Source organism: Aotus nancymaae, unplaced genomic scaffold, assembly GCF_030222135.1.
Source record: "Aotus nancymaae isolate 86718 unplaced genomic scaffold, 86718_ANA_hifiasm-v0.15.2.pri h1tg000062l, whole genome shotgun sequence".
NCBI classification, from domain to species: Eukaryota; Metazoa; Chordata; class Mammalia; order Primates; family Aotidae; genus Aotus; species Aotus nancymaae.
In genome coordinates this window covers 20,252,864-20,275,858 of record NW_026988476.1, presented here as the reverse complement: position 1 = coordinate 20,275,858, position 22,995 = coordinate 20,252,864, and the positions used below count along the sequence as shown (strand labels likewise).

At 36.4% G+C, this 22,995-nt stretch overlaps 1 protein-coding gene across 2 annotated transcripts in view; it reads left to right on the top strand.

Moving 5' to 3' along the window:
- Positions 1–22,995, top strand: part of SOS2 (SOS Ras/Rho guanine nucleotide exchange factor 2) — a 119,114-nt gene that overhangs the window by 76,069 nt on the left and 20,050 nt on the right. For both annotated transcript variants that reach the window (XM_012456256.2, XM_012456255.3), the window contains 8 exons: positions 2,582–2,709; positions 3,906–4,561; positions 5,340–5,421; positions 7,016–7,138; positions 11,138–11,241; positions 13,733–13,955; positions 18,055–18,174; positions 18,320–18,482. In XM_012456256.2, the coding sequence (XP_012311679.1) occupies positions 2,582–2,709; positions 3,906–4,561; positions 5,340–5,421; positions 7,016–7,138; positions 11,138–11,241; positions 13,733–13,955; positions 18,055–18,174; positions 18,320–18,482 (1,599 nt within the window). The remainder of the gene's footprint in view (positions 1–2,581; positions 2,710–3,905; positions 4,562–5,339; positions 5,422–7,015; positions 7,139–11,137; positions 11,242–13,732; positions 13,956–18,054; positions 18,175–18,319; positions 18,483–22,995) is intronic.

Sequence of the window (22,995 nt, the reverse complement as noted above, 5' to 3'; positions counted from 1 at the left end):
GGCAGTAAATGTATATTCAAAATCATCAGTAGTCAAGGAAGTACAAAATAAAACCATAGGATACCATTACACACATGGCAGATTATAGAAATTTTAAAGTCCAAAAATATTCATAAACAGCAGCATGAACTATTTGCATCCTGGTAGGAATGTAAACTGTACAACCCACTTAGGAAAACTTTTGAACCTGGGAGGTGGAAGTTGCAGTGAGCTGAGATTGCGCCATTGCACTCCAGCCTGGGCGACAGAGTGAGACCTCGTCTCAAAAAAAAAAAAATGCATACTGTATGGTGTTCCATCTTTGAATATATACTCTAAAGAAACAAAATGCATGCACATGTATACCAAGAGAAATGTACAAGAAAGTCTATAGCAGGTGTCAGTAATAGCAAAGCCTGTTTGCCAACCAAAAAAGGATAAATAAATGGTTGGTCATTCAGATAATGGAACAAAATTAAGCTAGAACAACAGACAACATCAATGAAGCTTACAAATAAATTTTGAGAGACGATACTATTTTATTGATGTATTTATTATACCATATTTTATTTATCCAATCATCTGTTGATAGACCATTGGATTTTTTGTGTGCCTTTCATTTACTATAAATAATGCTTCTGTGAATGTGGGTGTACAAGTATATCTTTGGGATTCTGCTTTGAATTTTTTTTTTTTTTTTTTGAGACAGAGTCTCACTCTGTTGCCCAGGCTAGAGTGCAGTGATGTGATCTCAGCTCACTGCAACCTCTGCCTCCCGGGTTCAAGCGATTCTTCTGCCTCATTCTCCCAAGTAGCTGGGATTACAGGCATACACCACCACACCTAGCTAATTTTTTGTATTTTTAGTAGAGATGGGGTCTCACCATGTTGGTCATGCTGGTCTTAAACTCCTGACCTTATGATCCACCCGCCTCAGCCTCCTAAAGTGCTAGGATTACAGGCATGAGCCGCTGCGCCCGGCCTTGAATTCTTTTGTGTATATACCCAGAAGTTGAAGGGTGGATCATACAGCAATTTTATCTTTAATTATTTGTGGAAGTACCATACTGTTTTTCAGAGTAACTGCACCATTTTACATTCCTACCAACAGTGCATGAGGTTCTGATTTTTCCACATCTTTGCCAAACCTTGTTACTGTTTTTTTTTTTTTTTTTAAATAGTAGTTATCCTAATGGATATGAGGTAGTACCTCACTGTGATTTTGATTTTAATATTCCTGATGACGATGTTGAGTATCTTTTATGTGCTTGTTAACTATTTGTGTATCTTCTATTGTATTGTGTTGTTTTGAGACATATGGTCATGGGTTTTGTTTGTTTGTTTGTTTTGTTTTTTTTGGTTATTTCTTTTTAGAGAGGGAGTCTTGCTATGTTGCCCGAGGTGGTCTCAAACTTCTGGCCTCAAGCAATCCTCCTCCCTTGACCTTCCAAAGAGGAGAAATTACAGGCATGAACCACTGCACCCAGCCTAGTCGTGGGTTTTAATGGATTGAATTTCCCACCAAATTACCAACTCCACTCTTATGAAAATCTAGAGAGTATATTACTAACAAAAAATAATTGATTATATGTGTTATTTCATACCTAGACTGAACTCCTAATACAGTGAATTAGCTGTGGTCACACATATCCGTCGTAAATGTAGCATTTGGTAGGAGTTTCAAGAAAAGCAGGGTAAATATTTCAGTGAAGTTTCATACAGAGTTAAGAAAAAACTTACGTGTTTTAAACTTTTTAAATATCTTTGGAAAATGTAGCCCGGCACAGTGGCTCACACTTGTAATTTCAACACTTTGGGAGGCAATGGTGGGAGGATAGCTTGATCACAGGAGTTTGGGACCAGCCTAGGCAACATAGTGAGACCCTATCTCTACAAAAAAGTAAAAATAAAAAAATTAGCTGGGTGTGGTAGCATGCAGCTGTGGTTTTAGCTACTTGGGAGGGCTTAAGCCCAGGAGGTCGAGGCTGCAGTTAGCCCTGCCACTGGGCTCCGGCCTGGGTGCCAGAGTGAGGCCCTATCTCAAAAAATAAATAAATAAAAATAAAATGTCCAAATGGTTTTTACAGTTGCTTTTTTCCTTTTTTCCTGATTACTATGCTCATGGTACTTTATATGTGTATTGTGTTTATGTTTATAGAAAGAGGGTTGGGCCAGGCCTGGTGGCTCATGCCTGTAATCCCAGCACTTTGGGAGGCAGAGGCAGGATAGCTTGAGCCCAGGTGTTCAAGACCAGCCTGGGAGACATAGTGAGACCCTGTCTTTACAGAAATTTTAAAAATTAGCTAGATGTGGTGGCATTCGCCTGTGGTCTCAGCTACCTGAGAGGCTGAGAGTGGAATATCATTAGAACCTAGGCGCTCAAGGCCACAGTGAGAGAGACCCCGTTTCCAAAAAGAAAAGAAAAGAAAGAAAGAGGGTTGGTTTGAGAGGTCAGTAGGTTTATATAAAATTTCAGCTGTTTTTATTAAGTATATATAAAATTCATTTAGAGTTGATATTTGTTGCTGCTTTCTCTATTACTAGAAAGTTGGGGGAAGAATCAGACAATGCAGTTTTTATTTTTCTTTCTATTTTTTCTTAGCAATTGAAAGCATGTAGTGAAGAACAAGAAGACAGAGAATGTTTGAACCAAGCTATTACTGCTCTCCTGAATCTCCAAGGTAGCATGGACCGAATTTACAAGCAGTATTCACCTAGACGCCGACCTGGGTAATTCCAAAGTGTCGAAAATGTGAATCCCTCTGCTAACTTCACTGTCTCTGATACCTTGTTTTCTAAAGAAATGTGATTTATAGTGATAGTTACATTCTTGAAAGTTGTGCTTGTTACACTTGTATATAAGTGTTAAAAATGTAGATGCCTCTGCTAACTTCACTGTCTCTGATACCTGGTTTTCTAAAGAAGTGTGATCTATAGTGATAGTTACATTCTTGAAAGTTGTGCTTGTCGTATCTTTGTCTTTTATTCTTTTTTTCTTTTCCTTTTTTTTTTTTTTGAGAATGAGTCTCTGTTGCCCAGGCTGGAGTATAGTGGTGTAATCTCAGCTCACTGCAACCTTCACCTCCTGGGTTCAAGTGATTCCTCTGCCTCTGCCTCCCAAGTAGCTGGGACTTCAGGTGCCCACCACCACTCCATCTGCTAATTTTTGCATTTTTAGTAGAGACAGGGTTTCACCATGTTGGCCAGGCTGGTCTCGAACTCCTGACCTCAAGTGATCTACCCACCTTAGCCTCCCAAAGTGCTGGAATTACAGGTGTGAGCCACTGCACCCAGCCTTTTTTCTTTTTTTTTAAGAGACAAGGTCTCACTCTGTTTCTGGAGGGCAGTGATGTGATCTCAGTACAGTAGCCTTGACCGCCTGGGCTCAAGCAGTCCTTCTGCCTCAGTCCTCCAGAGTAGCTGGGACTAGAGTAATTGGGTGGCACATGCCACCACACCTGCCTGATTTTTGTATTTTTTGTTGAAACAGAGTTTTGCTATGTTGCCCAGGCTGGTCTTGAACTCCTAGGCTCAGGTTATCTGCCTGCTTTGGCCTCTCAAAATGCTGGGATTGTGGATTGGGTCTGAGCCACTACACTTGGCTAACCCAGCCTAGTCTTAAGATTAACATTGTCGTATTGTTAGGGTAGACTTAATAAATGTTTAAAAATATAGTCTATGAAAGAAATTTAGGATTTTTTGTAATTTTAGTCCTTATAGAGCCGGTAGTACTTCTCTTTCATAATAATGAAATCGAGGGATGTATTATTATTTAGTGGCAAAGTCAGAACTAAATACTGTGTATAAAGTCTGTTTGGTTATTTAATATTTTTCTCACTTGATTTGAGATAGTATATGCTTAAAACCATTTGGGTTGCCTAGCTACTGAATAAGCTAAATTAATTTTTGTTTGTTTGTTTGTTTAGAGATCCTGTTTGTCCTTTTTATGGTCACCAATTAAGAAGCAAACACCTGGCTATCAAAAAAATGAATGAAATTCAGAAAAATATTGATGGATGGGAAGGCAAAGATATTGGACAGTGTTGTAATGAATTCATTATGGAGGGACCATTGACAAGAATCGGTGCTAAACATGAACGTCATATTTTTCTATTTGATGGCTTAATGATCAGTTGTAAGCCTAATCATGGCCAGACTCGGCTTCCAGGTTATAGTAGTGCAGAATACAGGTTAAAAGAAAAATTTGTCATGAGGAAAATACAGATTTGTGATAAAGAAGATACTTGTGAGTACAAGCATGCTTTTGAGTTAGTATCCAAAGATGAGAACAGCGTAATATTTGCCGCAAAGTCTGCTGAAGAAAAAAATAATTGGATGGCAGCCCTTATTTCTCTTCATTATCGTAGTACTCTAGATCGAATGTTAGATTCAGTATTATTGAAAGAAGAAAATGAACAACCACTGAGATTACCAAGTCCTGAAGTATATCGTTTTGTAGTAAAAGACTCTGAGGAAAACATTGTTTTTGAAGACAATTTGCAAAGTAGGAGTGGAATCCCCATTATTAAAGGAGGAACTGTGGTGAAATTAATTGAAAGGCTAACATATCATATGTATGCAGGTATGTGAAACTCATTGCAAGTGCTGACCTAGGGCCCGGGACCCAAAAGCTTTTTAAGAATGCTCAAAAATATTTGAGGCTTGGGGAAAAAATAGATTGCCTCCAAAATATAAGAATACTGCAAAAAGTCAGGCACGGTGGCTCACGTCTGTAATCCCAGCACTTTAGGAGGCCGAGATGGGTGGATCACGAGGTCAGGCATTCGAGACCAGCCTGACCAACATAGTGAAACCGTATCTCTACTAAAAGAAATACAAAAAAATTAGCTGGGTGTGGTGATATGTGCCTGTAATCCCAGCTACTCAGGAGGCTGAGGCAGGAGAATTGCTTGAACCGAGGAGGCGGAGGTTGCAGTCAGCCAAGACCACGACAGTGCTCTCCAGCCTGGGTGACAGAACAAGACTCCATCTCAAAAAAAACAAAAACTGCAAAAACAAAAGGAATAAATAAGAGAAAGAATTAAATGTCTAAAAATGTAATATTGTTAACTTCATTAATTTTGAATAAATATTCATAGAATTTACATATTTATGAATTTCAAATTTGAAAACAATCCTCGTTTATTAAGAATATACCATGATATATTCTCTATGTCAGTCAGTATTGGTCTGTATATGGCAGGGATACCATGGTATCCTGCCAGTATCATGATTGGCAGGAAAAGCCACGGAACCAAAGTAAAAAGAAAAAGGGAGGAAGGCCTCCAAATATGGTACTTTTGAGTTAATTAAACTGAATACATTAAACATAAAACCTATTTTATGCTTTACCTTTTCAGATCCCAATTTTGTTCGTACTTTTCTTACCACGTATCGTTCATTTTGTAAACCACAGGAATTGCTGAGCTTACTGATTGAACGGTAAGAAAAATATGTATTTCACTTATATTGACATTTTGTGAAAAATTAACTGTATTTTATAAAGTGCCTAGTAACTAATAAATACTCAAGTAATTATTGAACATACTTTATTTGGCATTAAATTGGCAGTATTACTCTTCCCTTCAAATAGAGTACTCCCTAAAATCTGTTTATAAAAGAGATCTTTCCAGCTCTTAGAAATATTTCAAGTAGTAATCAGACATAATAATTTAGAGGATAAAAGCACTGTATTTCAATGAATATTGTTCTGTACAGTAAAATGATACTTTCTTAAAAGAGACTCTTCTACTTACCACTTTATTTTTTGGATTAGGCTACTTTGCCAAATACTTTCTACTTTTAAAACAAACTTGTTACGAAAACTTTCAAAACATGTACAAGAGCAGAAAGAAGAATATAATAAATAAACCCATTTATTCATCAACCACCTTCAATAATTATGAACTCAGTGTTTCATCTGTTTCCTTACAAATTTAAACACTCCACCCCATGTTTATTTTGAAGTAGATCCTAGACAATATAATTAATCTATAAATGTTTTCCTAGCCAGGCATGGTGGCTCACGCCTGTAATCCCAGAACTTTGGGAGACTGAGGTGGGTGGATAACCTGAGGTCAGGAGTTCGAAACTAGCCTGGCCAACATGGTGAAACCCCATCTTAAAAAAAAAAAATGTTTTCCTATGTATCTCTAGAAGATATGGACTCTTATTTTTAAAAATAAAATATTACTAAACCTAAAAAATCAGCAATTGTTTTATTACGATTAACTTTTAAAAATTAGTGTTGGGTTGAATTTGTTTTTACTTAGTATTTTAGTGACATTGTAAATGTTTTATAGTTTAAAATATAGAATCTGGACTCCAAACTGATGTTTTGTTTTACATTTTAAAACTTACTAAAACTTACTACTTATAACAAAGCTTAATAACTGTATTATCAAGATATAATTCTAGACCTCTATCACTATGTTGTTTTATGAAACTAAATTTACCAGACTGAGTCAGTGTAATGTGCTGTGAAGATCTACTTGGTTCTGTTTCCATGTTCAGAATAAGGAAGGCAAACTTGTCAGACTTATAGTTCAGCTGTATTTCCTATGTTTGAGCAAGTTTTTAAATTTTTATCTTACCACTTAGGTAAATTCTTTAAATATTGTTAAATATTCAATTTTGGCCCTCTGTTTGAATTTGTACTCATTTAGTTAAAGAAATTTATTAGCCTATTTTCATTTTAATAATATAAGTATTAAGGACAGATTATTAGATAAGCCATTTCTGTCATGTTCTTTAAATTGCTTATGAATTCTTTTCTTGGCTCTTTTCCATGGACCTTTTCTGTATTGATCAGTGCTAACAGACAAATCTTGAGTTTTTATAGAAGTTAGAATACAAAACCTTAGTTTTGTATAGCCAAAGAATAGTTTTTTGTAGTATATCATACTTTAAGGGAAGTTTAATAGTAATCCACTTTGGAAAAAAGTGGTAGGAAAGAAGGTTGCTTGGTCACAATATTTTCCTCCTTGTATTTTCATTATGTATGAACAGATTTTTCTCCTTTTGCTTTTCTTCTTAGCTTTGAAATTCCAGAGCCAGAACCTACTGATGCAGACAAATTGGCAATAGAGAAAGGCGAGCAGCCAATCAGTGCAGACCTTAAAAGATTTCGCAAGGAATACGTCCAACCAGTACAACTTAGGTTTGGCTTGAATATCATATGTATACATACATATATATATATTTTTTAATGTGTCATTCAGTTTTCAACATATAGTTAACACAAAAGTTTTTAGCTTTTAAAAGTTCAAATATAGGTATTATTTTTAACTTCAAAGCAGTTAAGTTAAAGTAAAAAAGTTCTTTCTCAGTGAAGCGATTTAATACCCTGAAGAAATTCAACTGTTTAAATATCCTGTTTTACAAGACACAAGAGCAGATAGAAGAATATAATAAACCCATTTATTGATCTGCCACCTTCATTAATTATCAACGCACTGTTTCATCTGTTTCCCTACAAATTTAAACACCCCACCCCATGATTATTTTGAAGTAGATCCTAGGCAACATAATTGATCTGTAAGTATTTTCCTATGTATCCCTAGAAGATAGGGACTCTTATTTTTAAAAATCGGATATCATTATTAAACCTAAAAAATCAGCAATTCCTTTATTATGATTAACTTTTTTATGATTACATATCTCTGGCATGTGATATGTTATGCTTACATAACAGGGTACCTATTTGTTATTATAAGTAAAAATTTTAAATTTCATGTGAGCTTGCCTGCTGTCAATCTTTTTTACACTTTTTTTCCTTTATTTCCCTTTGTGATCATCTAGTAATCCTGGCTTTTTTACAATTTATAGTATTTGTGGAAGTTCTAGACCTTTTCCCACTTATCTCTCACAAAATATATAGACATTTGTTACTTTAAGAAATCACTGCAATAATTTCTAAGAATATATTTGATTATAGAAGCTTCCAGTTGTTAAATACTACTGTGTGCCAGGCAGTACCCTAAATGCTTAGTCTTTTTTATCTCATTCTTGGAACTTGATTACTATTCTCACTTTATATGTAAGGAAATCGAAACTTAGCAAGATAAAGTAATTTGAGCTAAGTTATATATAGAGAGTGGCAGGACAAGATTCAGACTTATGTCTGATTTTCTTAGCCTGTGTGTGTGTGTACCACTAAGCACTTTGTGTACCACTTTGAAAATTGGAAGCTCCTTTGATTAGCCCTCTTTACAGTCCAAGTAACCAAAGTATTATCTACCCCTTTCCATTGGAAACCAAGTTATCTTATTAATTATATATAATCTAAATATTTTTTCTCTCTAAATTTCAAGTTTCCCAGATTACTGTTGACCAATAAATTGTAATTTTGGAACTGAGTATATTAATTATTTCTCAAGATAATTGCCACAAATAAATGCAGTTTTAGTGGAAAAATAGTGCTTCCAGATATATGTCTTTCACCAAATTTTTTTTTTTGACATGTCATTCTTTGTCTAAGAAGATGAGATTATGGTCTTTGATTCTCAGTCATATAAGTTCTTTAAGTATTTATTTCTAAGCATTTGCTGTGTTCTTAGTCCTGTACTTATAACTATGCTAAGTACAGAAGTAACATAGACTGTCATATTATGGATTTATTGGGGACCTTATTGGGGAAAAAAAAGACACATGAAACTCTTATGTGTTGTTCTGCTTGGAGTGTTTAATGACTTAGAAAAATACATCTCTATAAAATTGCAGGACTAGCAAATATTCTGCCAGAGTAATTAGGGAAGGCATCTTGGAGAAGGTAAATCTGAGATTGCCCCTAAAGGATGTATAGGTGTTAGATAGGTAGAAAGGTGGTTTATGTATTCAGGATTATAGGAAATAGTATGAACAAAGGCAAGATGGCAGAAATGAGAATGATGTGCTGAGGACACAGGTAAGGACATTGACCTGAGAGAAATGTAGACATTGTATATTGCAAGAAGTAGTAGATGAGATTACCTATATGGAGGTGGGTGGAGTTGAAAACTCTGAAATCCAAGCCAAGACATTAAACTTGTTATATAAATATCGAAAGATTTTTAGTAAAATGGATGGTAGTAATTTTTCTAACATTTTATTATGAAAAATTTTAACATGTAGCAAAATTGAAAGAATTTTACAATGAACACCCATAAACTCACCACCTAGATAGCTATTCATCTGTTGTTATCTATTTATATATCTATTCATTTATCATTCATCTGTCAGCTCATTAATTTTTGCATGAATTTTGAAGTACACTCCTTAAATACTTCAACTCGTATGTCATTAACAGTTCAGTGTTTGTTTATCTAAAATATGCATATAATGAAATGCATTTTTTTCTTGCTGCCACTGAAGAGAGAAGATACATTTTAAGTGTACTTTTGTTGAGTTTTAACAAAAACATGCATCTCTATAATTCAAACACCTTTCAAGGTATAGAATGTTACTACACTCCAGAAAGTTTCCTTATGTTCCTTCTTAATCAGGTTTTGTTCCCACTGCCCAAAGGCAATGTTCTGATTTCTCCCTCCATAGATTAGTTTTATCTGTTTTAGATTCTTACATAAATTCATTCTTACAAACTCAATTTTGTGTGTTCTTTCATTCAACATGCTTTTGAATTTCATCTGTGGTTTTGCTTGTATGTCAGTGTATTGTGAGGTTGTGTTTTATTATATGAATATATCAGTTTATTCATTTTTCCCACTGAAAGATACATGGACTTTTTCTAGTTTTGTATTATTATGAATAAGGCTGCTATGGACTTTATCTTGCCAGTCTTAAAAAAAAGTGAATATTTTTCACTTTTCTTGGGTAAATAGCTCAGAGTGGAGTGAGTGGGTCATAAGGTAGGTTTGTGTTTAATTTTGAAAGAAACTGCCAAAACTTCCCAAACATTCTCACCATCAATATATCAGAGTTATAGTTACTTCATACTCTCACCAACGTTTAGTAATGTCAGTCTTTATGCCTTAGCCATACTGCTGTATGTAGTGGTATTTCATTCATATTTTGTGGAGAATCTGTTCAAATCCTGTGTCTAATTTTGATTGAGATATTTGTCTTTTTATTACTGAGTTGTAGGAGTATATTGAGTAGGACCAAATGCCAGTCCTTTGTCAGATAAACGTTTTGCAAATATTTTCTCTCCATGTCTTGCTTATTAGTTTCCTTCTTTTCTTCCTTTCTTCCCTTTCCCTTTCCCTTCTTCTTCCTCTATTTCCTGCCTCTTCCCTCTCCCCTTACCTTACCTTTCCTTTCCATTTGCATAGTTGATTAAATCTCTTTGCACGGTGATAGGTAATCATTTTTGTGATACTGTAAAACAAAATAGTTCTTCTATTTTTGTCTTTTGAAATGAAATAAGAGACTGTAGGCATATTTGTAGATTACATATAAATTTGATGGTAGGCTGGGCCTGGTGGCTCATGCCTGTAATTCCAGCACTTTGGGAGGCTGAGATGGGAGGATCAGCTGAGGTCAGGAGTTTGAGACCAGCCTGGCCAACATGGTGAAATCTTGTCTCTATTAAAAATACAAAAATCAGTCGGGCCTGGTGGTGGGCACCTGTAATCCTAGCTACTTGGGAGGCTGAGGCAGGAGGACTGCTTGAACCCGGGAGGTGAAGGTTACAGTGGGCCAAGATCGCGCCATTGCACCTCAGCCTTGGCAACAAGAGCGAAACTCTGTCTCAAAAAAAAAAAAAAAAAGAAAAGAAAAAGAAATTTGATGATAGCACTTGGATTTAGAACCAGATGCAGTACATTTTAGTTGGTTTTCCATTTTAAGTGAAAAATATATCAAAATTTAAATCTTAAAAACTGCTTTTTTAAGAACTTAAAATAGCTTTTGTAATATAGAGCATTAGTTTTCTACATATGAATAAAAGAAAGGTACTTTTCCTTAACATAAATGGGAAGCACAGAAACCACTATTTTTATGCTTATAAATATTTTAAGAGTATATGTTTTATTAATAAGTAATACACAGTTCGGAGACCTACTCTTCTCTTGTAATTGAAGCACTTAAGGTGTTAATTAAATACAGATTTGAGAGTCTTTGAATATTATATTGACCCTTGTATATAATGGCATTAGAGAAGTGAAGAAGTGTAATTGAACACTTAGGTTTCACTAAAATATGTTTCTTTCCATTTTACCAGGATCTTAAATGTATTTCGGCATTGGGTTGAACATCATTTTTATGACTTTGAAAGAGATTTGGAATTACTTGAAAGACTAGAATCCTTCATTTCAAGTGTAAGAGGTATATTATTTAAAGGTTTGATTGAATCTTATATTGCACATGAGTTTATTTCCAAATTTGTGTGACTTTAAGAAACTAAACTGTTTCTATCTCTCTCTCTTTCTTTCTCTCTCTTTCTCTCTCTCTCTCTCTCTCTCTTTTGAAACAGTTTTGCTTTGTTGTCCAGGCTGGAGTGCAGTAGTGTGATCTCGGCTCACTGCAACCTCCATTTCCCAGGTTCAAGTGATTCTCCTGCCTCAGCCTCCCAAGTAGCTGGGACTACAGGCACGTGCCACCATGCCTGGCATTTTTGTATTTTTAGTAGAGACAGGATTTCACCATGTTGGCCAGGCTGATCTCGAACTGACCTCAGGTCCACCCACCTCAACTTCCCAAAGTGCTGAGATTACAGGTGTGAGCCACTGCGCCTGGCCAGCATTTTTCATTTTAAAAAAGCTGAAATAACATTGAAAAGTTTTTTATAGACGCCAAGGAGCTCACAATATGTTTAGAATCATCTGAGATCTTAGAACCTTGCCTTTTCAAGTTTTTGAGGAGAATATTTCTTTTAAAGAAGTCAAAAGTCCTTTTTAATAAAATTAAGCTATTTAATTTTATCTCATTGCAAGGTTGCCATTTCTTCAACTGAATAAAAATATGTGTAATTTTATGTTTTCTTATTTTCTTTAATCTTGCTCTTTAATTTTGGGTGATTAACAGCTCTTACAATATTTACATCTTCTGGAAATGTTTTTGGTATATTTGACACCTGAAAGATAGTTTTCTACTTGAAGTTTCAGAATCATAGCCCAAGAAATGAAACCCTAGGTCATGAACATTTAAACATGTGGGTCATCAAATATATATTATTGAATCGAGAACATGTATGTTTTATCTGGCATGATAGGGCTTTATAAATACTATGACAAGCATAACTTATTTTGTGTTCTACTTGTTCTTTAAGGGGAATTTATTGAAAGTTAAGAATGTTACTCCTTTGTTTGTACTTTCAGATGTTTATGATACATTTTTATGTGTGCCTTAAAATTGTTCCTAATACTACATTTTAAAATTGTATTCTAGGCTGGTGCAATGGCTCACACCTAGAATATCCCAGCACTTTGAGAGGCAGAGGCAGGCTGATTGCTTGAGCCCAGGAGTTCCAGACCAGCCTGGGCAACATGACAAAACCCTGTCTCTACAAAAAATATGAAAATTAGCTGAGTGTGGTGGCATGCGCCTGTAGTCCCAGCTATTTGGGAGGCTGAGGTGAAACGATCACTTAAGTCCAGAGGTTGAGGCTGCAGTGAGCCAGAATTGCACTCCTGCACACCAGCCTGGACAGAGAAAGACCCTATCTCAAAACAAACAAAAAACAAACTAACAAAAGTTAATATTCTATATGAGAACACTGGATTAGACACAATCTAAGAAGCTTCTAAAATGCACAGACACATTAGAATAAATTAAGTAAATGGTTACATTAATGTCCAAAGTTCTTTTCTATACTAGTTATACTTCAGGATAACCAAATAGTTCATGAGGGAAAGTTTATTTTTGTGGAAGTATTTCAACTAGTAAGTGAAGAAGGAATAGTAGAATATCACCATTTCTCAGTTCCTAGCAAAATAATAAATCTAGGGAACTATCATGAGTGCATGGGTAACATCACAAAAAGGTAACTAGACATTATATGCTTCCTGTTAGAAGTATTCTTGACAAGTATTTGTGTCATAAAATTAATCCTGAATCAGATCAAGTCACTATATCTCTGGTTTACAGAAAATATAGAGGACAGGAAAACATGGCAAATGATAAGATTAAAGGAGACTCGAGACACATTGACTCAATGCAATACCTGCAATCTTGTTCAGATCCTTTTTCAAACTATAAGAAAATATTTATGGCCAAGCACAGTGGCTCATGCCTGTAATCCCAGCACTTTGGGAGGCCAAGGCCAGTGGATCGCTTGAGCCCAGGAATTCCAGACCAGATTGGGCAACATGGAGAAACCCTGTCTTTACTAAAAATACAAAAATTAGCCAGGCATGATGGTGTGGGCAGTCCCAGCTACTCGGGAGGCTGAGGTGGGAGGATTGCTTGAGCCTGGAACGTGGAGGTTGCAGTGAGCTGAGATTGCACTAGTGCACTCCAGCCTGGGCCACAGAGCAAGACCCTGTCTCAAAAAAAAAGAAAAATATTTATGGAACAATCAGAGAAATGTGAACAGTAACAAAATACTTGAAGATAACAATGTATTAAGAAGTCAGTTTTACATGTGATAATGGTATTGTGGTTATTAGAGAGTGTTTTAGAGATGCTTAAATATGAATGAAATATGATGTCTTGGATTTGTAGGAAATAAAGGGAGGGCATGAATAGGGTTAGATAAAATAAAAATTGGCCATGAGTTAGTAATTGTTGAAACTGGGTGAAAGTTAAGAATTAAATGAAGATTTGCAGTCATGTCTGTCAAGTAAAAGGCATTTTTGTTTATATGTTTTTTTTCCAGGGAAAGCTATGAAGAAATGGGTAGAGTCAATTGCTAAGATCATCAAGAGGAAGAAGCAAGCTCAGGCAAATGGAATAAGCCATAATATTACCTTTGAAAGTCCACCTCCACCAATTGAATGGCATATCAGCAGACCAGGACAGTTTGAAACATTTGATCTCATGACACTTCATCCAATAGAAATTGCACGTCAGCTTACACTTTTGGAGTCTGATCTCTACAGGTAGACAATGTTAATTTCTTGCTTTATTTTTAAGAGTCTTGAACGTTATATTCGAAACATATTGCAGATTATTCATGAGTACTTAAAAATACCTCATCTACTCTCATGGGCTTAGAGGAAAGGTCATAGCAGTTTTAAATTAGTCTGTCCTGTAAGTAAAAGTTTATATCACTATTTAGGCCTATATTAGGGACTAGCAATCCGTCACAAGAGGAATGGCAAGAAGAAGATTTTCAAGTCCGCCACCCCTCTCCAACTCCTGATAATTTCTCAGCTTAGTTTATTTTGAGGTCAGTCAGCCAAGTCAGGTGGTATGGATGCTAGGCTCTTAGCAGCTAAGTGAATAGAATATTGTGTGAGAGGGGTTTTATTTTCTCATTTACAACTCAGGCTCCTGTGAAGGGTATAGGTCTTGCATGTAACAGCTCTCTGTCGAACAATATCACTACCGTTATCATTCCATCAAAAACTTTGCTATACCAACCACTCTGTTTTCCCCTCCTCCCAATCCTTCCCAGCCACTAATAGCTGCAGTTTTACTTTCTACTTCCTTGAGTTCATAATTTTTTAGTTTATGTATATGAAACTAAAAAATATGTCAGAACATATTATACTTTTCTTTCTGTGCCTGATTTATTTTGCTTAACATAAGGTCCTCCAGGCTCATCCACGTTTATGGCCGAATAATATTCCATTGTGTATATATACCACATTTTCTTTATTCATCCATCTATTATTGGACATTTAGGTTGATTCCATGTCATAGTTATTGTGAGTAGCATAGGAGCCCCTTTTAAAATATAAATATGCTTGGCTGGGCATGATGGCTCATGCCTGTAATCCTAGCATTTTAGGGGGCCTAGGTGGGCAGATCACTTGAGACCAGGAGTTCAAGACCAGCCTGAGCAACATGGCAAAACCCTATCCTACAAAAAATAGCCAGGCATGGTGGCTCGGACCTGTACTCCTAGCTGCTCAGGAGGCTGAGGCGGGAAGGCAGCTTGAGGTCAATGCTGCAGTGAACCGAGATCATGCTACTGCACTCCAGCTTGAGTGACAGAGCAAGACCCTGTCTCAATAATAAAATAAAAACATCCCCAGGGAGTTATCCTGATTAGCAGCCAATTTTTAAATAGAGATTACACAGGGAAAAGCAAGAGTATATAAAATTTAGTGCTAATGGGTAATATAGTAACATACCTTTACAATATTATGTTCACATTCTTTAGAATTTGCCTAAGTTGCACTGGCTATGCTGTTCAGAACCAGACTTTTAGCCCACCCACCAGAAGTTGTCAGCATCTGACTCAGAATATCATATTTTAAGTAATTTAGAATCCAGGTAGCTTTGTTTATGTTGTGGGATTTGTGATAGGTAGAAATGAAGGTAACTTGATTTTTTGAGGTAAAGCAAATGGTACTGCATCACATTTGTTACTTGAGGTAAAAAAGCAAATAGTACTGCATCACATTTTTTCTCACAATGTATAATTGTTACATGAATGGACACCAGAAAAAAAATACACATCACTTCATGTGGACCTACTTTCAGGACATAGAAAAATAAATACCTAATATTGACATCATTTGTAAACTAAATTTCTTTCTTCTTCTTTTTTTTTTTTTTTTTTTTTTGAGTTGGAGTCTCACTCTGTCACCCAGGCTGGAGTGCAGTTGTGTGATCTCGGCTCACTGCAACCTCTGCCTCCCCGGGTTCAAGTGATGCTCCTGCCTCAGCTCCTGAGTAACTGGGATTACAGGTGTGTGCCACCATGCCCAGCTAATTGTTTGTATTTTTAGTAGAGACAGGGTTTCACCATGTTGGCCAGGATGGTCACAAACTCCTGACCTCCAGTGATCCACCCACCTCAGCCTCCCAAAGTGTTGGGATTACAGGCATGAGCCACTGCGCCCAGCCTTTTGAGCTAAATTTCTGGTGAAATAATAGAGCTACTTTAAGAAAACATTTCAGAAACTATTAGTAAGTACTTATTTGTACACAAATCTACTGATGAAAAAATATTTTTTTAATGAATAACCAAGTCTGTAGGCCATTAATGGCAATGCCACTGGTCAGTGAAAAAAAACAAATAGAGATAGGTCCTCACTGTGTTGCCCAGGCTGGCCACTAACTCCTGGCCTGAAGCAATTCTCCTGCCTTGGCCTCCCAGGGTGCTGAGATTACAGGTGTGAGCCACTGTACTTGACCAGTTTTTAAATTATATAATTCTGACTCACTGTATACAATGATACAGAGAGCAGATTTTATCTGTTTGAGTTTTAATTAAATACTTTAATATAGTGAATATTCATGAGCAACAAAAACATTTTAGATAAAATTGAAATCCTTTATATAATTCTCCCCAATCTTACTGTTCTCTTTCCCGTAAGAAATCACCACCCTGAATTTGATGCTTACTATTTTTTTAAATGTCTTTATAATTTATGTACAGGCACAGAGATTCATAAACAATATATAGCATTGTTTTGTACTTGTTTTTTTTTTTTCTTTAAAGAAACAAGGTCTGACTTTGTTGCCCAGGCTGGAGTACAGTGGCGCAGTCATAGCTCACTGCAGGCTTGAACTCCTGGACTCAAGCAGTCCTCCTGCCTCAGACTCTTAAGTAGCTAGAACTGTGGGCACACACCACCATACCTGGCTAATTAAAAAAAAAAAAAATTCATAGAGATGAAGTCTTCCTGTGTTGCCCAGGATGGTCTTGATCTTGGCCTCAAGTTGGCCTTTCACCTCAACCTCCCAAAATGCCAGGATTATGGGTGTGAACCATAGTGCCCAGCTGTTTTTTTGTTTGTTTGTTTAAGGTGGGGTCTCACTCTGTCACCCAGGCTGGGCTGCAGTGGTATGGTCATAGCTCACTGCATCCCCAAACTCTGGGCTCAAGCAGTCTTCGCACCTCAGTCTTTCAGTAGCAGGAACTACAGGCGGGAACTACTGTGCCCTTTGTTTTTATTTTATTTAATTTTTTTGAGATAGGATCTCATTATGTTGTCCAGGATAGTCTCAAACTCCTGGCCTCAAGCAATCCTCCCACCTCATCCTCCCAAGTAGCTGGGATTGTAGGTCTACACCTCAGCTTGTTTTGCACATTTTTTAAACTGCATATACTTATGTATCATTCTGCAACATGCTTTTTACTTAAATTGTTTTTGGCATTTGTTCAAGTCAATGAATACAGTTCTAGTTAGCTTATTTTAGATGCTGTGTAGTATTCCATTATATTTATACTCTACAATTTATTCAGTCTCTGGATGATGAGCCTCTAGGTCGTTTGGGATTTTTCACTCTTGGAGATAATGCTTCACTGAACATTCTTGCAAACATTTTCTTATAACTTTGTTTTTTGTGTGTTTGTTTGTTTGTTTTGAGATAGTTCCCCTCTGTTGCCCAGGCTGGAGTGCAGTGGTGTGATCTTGGCTCACTGCAGCCTCCTCCTCCTGGGTTCAGATGATATTCTCCTGCCTCAGCCTCCCAAGTAGCTAGGACTACAGGCATGCACCACTACATCTGGCTAATTTTTTGTGTGTTTTTAGTAGAGTTGGGGTTTCACCTTGTTGGCCACACTGTTCTTGAACTTTTGACCTCAAGTGATCCATCCACCTTAGCCTCCCAAAGTGCTGGGATTATAGGCATGAGCCACTGTGCCCAACTTTTAAAATTTTGTGTAAGAGTTTATCTAGGATATATGCATACCTAAGAGTAGAATTGCTGAGTCATCAGGTTTATGTCTCTTCAGTACAATGAGATCTTGCCAAATTGTTTTACAAAGTGGTTGTGTCAATTTTTACTTCCATATTGGTATTCCTGTTGTATTATATTTTTACCAATTCAGAAGTATCAGACTATTGTTAGTCTAATAAGAGTAAAAAGGGATTTAATTGTGGCTTTATGTTATTTTCCTTGAGTAAGAGATAAATTATGTTTTCGTGTTTGTAGCTATTTGGGTCTATTCCTCTCAGAATTACTTGTTCAAATGTGTGTTCATCTATCTTTTGTGTTGTCTTTTTCTTAAGTTTTAGAAGATCTTTAAGTAATACTAATTCTTTGTAGGTTAAGTTGCACTGATTTTTAATTCCATAGGAAAGTTCAACCTTCTGAACTTGTAGGGAGTGTGTGGACCAAAGAAGATAAAGAAATAAATTCTCCAAATTTATTAAAAATGATTCGCCATACCACAAATCTCACCCTCTGGTTCGAAAAGTAAGTTTTAATTTACTCTATCTTACTACTTCCTAATAGCCATAATATTAAGTCATATTTAAGCTACAATTCTGGCTACACATAGTTAACTTGTTTTCTGAGTGAAGTGAAACTTTTCTAAGCCATGAATTTTTGTTGTTGTTAGATGCATTGTGGAAGCAGAGAATTTTGAAGAACGGGTGGCAATACTAAGTAGAATTATAGAAATTCTGCAAGTTTTTCAAGATCTGAATAATTTCAATGGCGTATTGGAGATAGTCAGTGCAGTAAATTCAGTGTCAGTATACAGACTAGACCATACCTTTGAGGTAAGTTTTAGGCTTTTAACTTTTTAATTTTTCTCTGGTATGATAAAATTAGTATAAAATTAATCTCATCTGCCACCTATCTTTTTTAGTAAGTTCTTTGTAAATTCATCCTTGCTTCTTAAACACAGTGATATAAACATATTAGAAAATATGCTGATACATTAGCTGATATGGATATGATATATAATATGTGAATCCTAGGCTTATATTAGAAAATATATCAGCATCTATTCAGTAAAGAATATGAGACTTACATCACCATGTAATGTACTTTCCTAAATGTAATGAAGTTCCAAGCGGATTTATTGAATAACACATTGATTGATATTCTCAAATGACAAAGGATTTTAAATTAAAAATACAAATCACTTTTAGATAGTCAACAATAGACTAACACAGGAATAACTCTTCTAAAAACTTAAATTTGGCTTTGCACTGTGGCTTACACCTGTAATCCCAGCACTTTGGGAGGCTGAAGCAGGCAGATCCTCTGAGTTCAGGAGTTTGAGACCAGTCTGGCCAACATGGCGAAACCCCCATCTCTACTAAAAATACAAAAATTAGCCAGGTGTGGTGGTGCATGCCTGTAATCCCAGCTACTCGGGAGGCTGAGACACAAGAATTGCTTCAGCCCAGGAGGCAGAGTTTGCAGTGAGCCGAGATCGTGCCATTGCACTCCAGCCTGGGTGACAGAGTGAGACTCTGTCCCCCACAAAAAATTATTTTATTTTTAAATTATATGTGTCTAGCATTTACTATTGAAAATTCAGGAGATATAGAAAATATAGAAAGATATTTTGCATATATACTCTTAATAACAAAATTGAGATTGTACATAGATTTTTATGGCCTTTTTCTCATAAACAGTTTTCTATTTTTTATTAGCTTATCTTTAAAAACAAGATTTTAGTGACTTCATGGCTTTCTATTGTGGATAAATCATAATTTATTCCAACACTAGATTGTGGGACGATTAAGTTATCTCTGGCTTTTTTTTCTGTAATATCATGGAATATTCATACATAGAAATCTTCGTAAGAACTTTAATTTCCCTAGAAATAACCTAGAAGTGGAAATCCTGGGTCTGAGTACTTGTGTACTTTAAGACTTTTAATACTTTTGCCAGGATGTTTTGTAGCAGGATATGATAAATGCCCCTTTGTATTATAAGCTTCTGGCCAGGTGCGGTGGCTCACACCTATAATCCCAACACTTTGGGAGGCAGAGACGGGAGGATCACTTGAGCCCAGGAGTTTGAGACCAGCCTGGGCAACATATGGAGACCTCATCTCTGAAAAGAAAAAAAAATTAGCCAGGCATAGTGGCACCTGCCTCTAGGGGGAAAAATCTCATTTTAAAATTTTGTGTTAAAAAATAACTAGTGAGGCCAAGCACAGTGGCTCATGCCTGTGTTATTATTATTATTATTTTTTTTAATTTTTCGAGATGGAGTTTTGCTCTGGTGCCCAGGCTGGAGTGCAATGGCATGATCTTGGCTCACTGCAACCTCTGCCTCCTGGGTTCAAGCGATTCTCCTGCTTCAGCCTCCCAAGTAGCTGGGAATTACGGGCATGCATCACCACCACACCCGGCTAATTTTTTGTATTTTTAGTAGATACCTGATTTCTCCATGCTGGTCAGGCTGGTCTCAAACTCCCGACCTCAGGTGATCCGTCCGTCTTGGCCTCCCAAAGTGCTAGGATTACAGGCGTGAGCCACCACAACCAGCCCATGCCTGTAATCCTAGCACTTTGGGAGGCCAAGGTGGGTGGATCACCTGAGATCAGGAGTTCGAGACCAGCCTGCCCAAATGGTGAAACCCCATCTCTACTAAAAATAGAAATATTAGCCAGGCATGGTGGCATGTGCCTGTAATCCCACCTACTTGGGAGGCTGAGACAGGAGAATTGCTTGAACCTGGGAGGCAGAGGTTGTGGTAAACCGAGATTGCCCCACTGCACTCCAGCCTGGGCGACAGAGTGAAACTCAGTCTCAAAATAAAAAATAACTAGTGAGGTTGAATATGCATTTATTGGCTACCTTGTGATTTATATATATTCATTTCCTCTCTCATTTTTGGGGGGAGGGTGTTTGCATTTTGTTGATTTTTATTTATTTATTTTTTTCTAAAGAGACAAGGTCTTGCTCTGTTGCTCAGACTGGAGTATAGTGACATGGTCATAGCCCACTTCAGCACTGAACTCCTAGGCTCAAGGGATCTTCCTGTTCCAGCCTCTTGAGTAGCTGGGATTATAGGCATGAGTCAGCATGCCCAGCTGCATTTGATTCATTTATATGGATTTTTCACATATTAAAGGTCTTAAAACGTAGACATTTCATATTTTCTCATTTGTTTTTCTTTTATCTGCTTTTTAATTTAAAAAATGTATAATGCTTTGACATGAGGAAGTTTTATCATTTTTATTTAGTTGCACATATCAATCTCTTCATTTATGATTTCTTCCTTTGCTTTTGCACCTTAGACTTTTTTTAAGTAAAGGATAACAAGTTAGAAACTCAGCCATATAAATATTACCTTTGGAAATGAGCATTTTTACAATCTTTTTGGAAAGCAGTTTAACAATATATCTTAAAATTAAAAATATACATATTCTTGGACCCAGAATCCTAAAGAAATAAATGCCCCAGAGTGCAAAGTTATAGGTACAAAGATACGGTTACTGCAGCATTAGTTGTAGTAGCAGAAAACAGGAAACAACTTGAATGTCTTTCAATAAGAGAATGATTAAATACATCATCTAATACCTATATTGTAGAATATTGTTCAACTGTAGAACAAAGTGAATGTGATCTATCTGTATTGTTGTGGAAGAACATTTGCGATATTTTAGGGGGTGGGAAGCTTCAGAATGACTATAATATTATTCCATTTTAGTATAACTAAGCAGAGCAAATCCTAAACCTGTAAGTGGAATTGGATAAGTATAAAGAATAATGGGGGAGGATACATACTCCTCTTTTAACATTATTTATATTTTTTTAGTGGGTTGTGATTAGAGGGGAATAGAGGAAAAACTGCTTTATACATATATTTTTCTGTTTGGGTGTTTGCATTTTATTGATTTGTATGAACTTTATATATTAAAGATATTAATACTTAGTCAAATATTAGGAAATAGGCCGGGTGCAGTGGCTCACGCCTGTAATCCCAACACTTTGGGAGGCTGAGGTAGGTGGATCACATGAGGTCAGGAGTTTGAGACCAGCCTGGCCAACATGATGAAATCCCATCTCTACTAAAAATATAAAAATTAGCCAGGTATGGTGGCATGCACCTATAATCCCAGCTTCTTGGGAGGCTGAGGCAGGAGAATCACTTGAACCCAGGAAGCAGAGGTTCCAGTGAGCCAAGATCGCACCACTGCACTCCAGCCTATGCTACAGAGGAAGACTGTCTCAAAAAATATATATATATGTGAAATATTAATCTATTTAATAAATGGGTCATAAATCGAATGCCTATATATGTGGGCCTCTTGTTGGTTTCTCTGTTCTGTTCCTTTCTCTATTTGATTACTCTTGTGCCAGTGCCCCTCGTCTAAACTACCATAACTTTAGTCCTTGATAGAGAAGAGTAGGGCATGTCCCCACCAATCGTACTCTTTTTCAAGAGTAACCTATTCTTGGACCTTTGTTCTCCTATATAAATTTTAGAATCAATTTAAGCTTCATTTTTTAAAATTGGCATTTTGATAGGAGTTGTATTGGATCTCCAAATCCAATTACAGATTAGTGAAGAACTGACATTTTTATAGTAACAAGTCTTTTCAGTTATGAACATGGTTTATTTCTTCATTTATTTTCTCAGTTAATAAGGTGTTGTGCGTTTTTTGTTGTGTTTTTTTTTTTTTTTTTTTTTTGTCACAGAGATAGCACACCTCTTTTGCTAGACTTATATTAGAATTATTTGTTTTTTAGAGACAGGGTCATATCTGTCACCCAGGCTGAAGTGCAGTGGCATGATCATAGCTTATTGCAGCCTCCAATTCCCAGGCTCAAGCAATCCTCCTACCTTAGTCTCCTGAATAGTTGGGACTATAGGCACGTGCCACCCTGCTCAGCTGATTTCTAAAATTTTTTGTGGACATTGGGTGTTATTTTATTGCCCACACTGGTTTTAAACTCTTGGCCTGAAACGATTCTTCTGCCCCGGCCTCTCAAAGTGCTGGGATTACAGGTGTAAGCCACCACACCCAGCCAGAATATTTTTTTAAATCACGATTTCTTTATTGATGTTATCTAGAAACGCAGTTTATTTTTGTCTATTGGTTTTATATATAGCAACATTGCTGATTCTCTCATTAACATTCTATATGTAGATTTATTGGAGTTTATTCATGGTTAGTCATGTCCTCTGTGAATAGTGACAGATTTTTTTCTTTCCAGTCTCTGGTTCTTCATTTCTTTTTCTTGTCCATGCTAGCTAGGACTTCTGTATAGTATTGAATAAAAACTACAATGTTATCCCCCTTGGCTTTTTCCTTGATTTAAA